The following is a 2,976-nucleotide window of genomic DNA, read 5'->3' as shown; positions in this document are numbered from 1 at the left end:
TGGGGGTTTTCAAGGGAGGGGAGATTATGGTGGAAGAGGAGATTATGGTGGGAGAGGGGGTTATGGTGGGAGAGGAGGTTATGGTGGGAGGGGGGGTTATGGGGATCCATATGGAGGAGGAGGGGGTAGTGGGGGTGGTGGATATAGAAGATATTAAAATTCCATTCTAGATAAATTAGATGATGCTTGTTTTCTAGTAGAAGGATGTGTTCGGTACTTTTAGGCATAGTATTTTAAATAACAGATTTGAATATGCTCTATGAAGTATACAGTCTTTAGACCACCTGATACCATTACTATGGAATCTGATTAAAACATAAGAGCATTGTTTTTATATTGGATTTTGATCTCTTAAGGGAAATGATCCCTGTACTCCATGTATCCTTGAGCATGTTGGAGCTTTTTTTCAAAAAAAAAAATGATGATGAGAAAATAAAAAAAACTTTTTAACAATGTAAATATTTATTACCACTAATCTTAGAACATGGGAAGGGAAGCATTTTAGTATTTTCCTGATCAGAGTTTAGACTCTAAAATACCTATATTTTATTTAAGTTTGTTTCATAGAACTGACCTCACTTCCCATGGAACTATAGATTGTTGGCTTCATCAGTATTTTTTGTACATCCTTTGTATTTGTTAGCTGCCCCCATCCCCTTTTTTTGCTAGGGAATAAGTAGTCAAGGGTCCAACATGCATATATCCAATTTTCCTTTTTCTTTACAGGAGGGACTCCATTCATCTATATTTTTGCTATGTTCCTTCTCTATAATCCAAACCTATTTGTACATATGAACAATAGCAGGTTTTCTTCACTTCATAAAATTTCTCCCTAGCATTTTAAAATGATTTTTTGATTTGAGTTTAAAATCTTTGGAATTTTCTTATCTCACTAACAAAAGAAAATTGAAGATTCAAGTGAAAATTATCTTAATATCAACAAAGGTTATTTTACTGTTGGCATAAAAGCATGAAATATCTTTCTTTGGGGGAAAGGGAACAAGCCTTCAAAGAAAATGATAATTTTTGCCCTACTTGGCCTTAGACCATATATAAATGCAAGCTGAGATGTCTTCCACATTTTAAAGTAAAGCCCTTTGGGCCAGATTTTTTATCCAGTTATTCTTTAATGTTAAATCTGACCAGAAATAAGATTGGATTGTCAGATTCACTGTAGTACCACTTCCTGAAAGAACAATCTCATTTGACTGTTTTCTATAGTATTTGGGTGAGGCAGCAAGTTGGGATAGTTTTCCAGGGAGCTAACTCTGTTCCTCTGGACTGATGGTTAGAACAATGGCCTGGGAATCCAGAATCCAGACTTGTAATCATGGCACTATTTACTGGTATATTTGTGGGGTGGAGCAAATGCTATCTCTTAGAAAGAAATTTCTTACATATAACATGGGGATGATAACACCTTGCTACTTGCTTCACAAATATGTAAACATTAGTGAAATAATGTTGGAAAGCCTTTTGGGGCAGTTGCTTGTATTCAGGGAGCAGATGATGAATGATAAATCTCTCCTTAGAAATATGGTTGGGCTACACAAGTTCTTCTCAGGCAGGTTGCAAAACCAGTGTCCTAGAACATGTATAACAACTTTTCAATCCTCAGTTAATTCAGTAGATGTGAAAACATGTATCGTTATCCAGAGAAGTGATGTGATTACTTGTTGAGCAATTTTTCAAAAGAAGCTATTAGGTAAAATCTTAAAGAAATGTAATACTATTAAAAAAGGAGATGATTCTGTATGCTGCAGTCTTGAAAATGTATTTTCAAGCTAATCCTTTAAGATAAGATACTTTCCAGAGGAAAGGAAAATGTAGAATTTTTTTTATTATTTGTGAGCATTTGTTTAGGGTATTTTTTTGTATGTTTACATTTAATGGACAAAAACACTCAAGTTCTCATTTGTGACAATAGAAAATATCCTTTCCATATTTAAGAAAACACCTTTTAGTAACAGCTGTGAACACTGAATAAAATATTGTTTTAAGTTTCATTTGTGTTATTTATATAAAATCTGACATTCTTCTCTACCAAATGGTTGTCACCTAGTCTAAGTAGAACAGAAAGGACCACTTGAAAAAATAAAAATAACTTTAAAAAATCATTTTTGCTTTGATCATTAAATAATTCCCAACCCCTCACCTTGAAAAAATATTTTTAGCTTTAAAATAATTTTATCTGAGTTTTGTCTGGGAGAGTATAAAATTGTGGCAATACTAATTTAGGTTTCAGTAATAAAAGCCATAAACCTGGGATAGGAGAAACAGAGGGCAATGAATGGCCTGGGCACTCTGGTGCTTAGTATCTTTATTAGTGGGGGTAAGTTACTCCTTTGGGGCTTAATTTCCTTATTCGTGAAATAACAGGGTTGGATTAGGTGATCTCTTGAGGTCCCAACTTGGATTTTTGGGGTGTCAAATCCCCAGGTTATTAAGTCAATTCTGAGTAAGTGAAAATAGGAGTGAAATAGATTAACCAATGTTCTGAAGTAACTTCTGCCATTCTCTTACCAGTATAGTTAAAATGTAGTTGGAATAGGATGGAAGGAAAAGGATGGATAAAACATTAGCTACTCCTGATCAATGACAATTAAATGGCAATTATGCCAGTACCTTCTGGGGACACAAAACCAAAATGAAGTTTGTATTTTTGGCCTTTTATATTCCCAAGTTCTAAAAGTTTTTTCCCTTTATATCTTGCCCATAATTTCATTAGCCTCTTGTTAAGTTTGTTGGGCCAAAGCTATGGTATTAAAGGTATAAAATTATAACTGCACTAGTTTTGCTCTGGTGACATCATCTTCCCTGGCACTATTCCTTTTCCCCTTAAAACGGTATTCTCCAGACCTGATTTAGAGACCCTCCTGCTGCTAAGTCAACTCACCCAACTATGAAGCTCCACTTTTTGGGCTGAGCTACTTAATTTTTGAAGATGAACTAAGCAACTCTGGCTGATTCCCCAGA

The 2,976-nt window shown here is 34.8% G+C and overlaps 1 protein-coding gene across 1 annotated transcript in view; it reads left to right on the top strand.

Annotated features, from left to right (window-relative positions):
- Nucleotides 1-2,117, top strand: part of FAM98B (family with sequence similarity 98 member B) — a 42,665-nt gene extending 40,548 nt beyond the window's left edge. The window contains exon 9 of the mRNA XM_044665138.1: nt 15-2,117. Within this exon, the coding sequence (XP_044521073.1) occupies nt 15-157 (143 nt within the window). The 3' untranslated portion in view covers nt 158-2,117. The remainder of the gene's footprint in view (nt 1-14) is intronic.
- The last annotated feature ends 859 nt before the right edge of the window (nt 2,118-2,976 follow it).

Source organism: Gracilinanus agilis, chromosome 2 (assembly GCF_016433145.1).
Source record: "Gracilinanus agilis isolate LMUSP501 chromosome 2, AgileGrace, whole genome shotgun sequence".
In the NCBI taxonomy this organism is placed as follows: domain Eukaryota; kingdom Metazoa; phylum Chordata; class Mammalia; order Didelphimorphia; family Didelphidae; genus Gracilinanus; species Gracilinanus agilis.
Note: the sequence above shows the minus strand (reverse complement) of the source record. Positions and strands in the feature narration are given on the sequence as shown.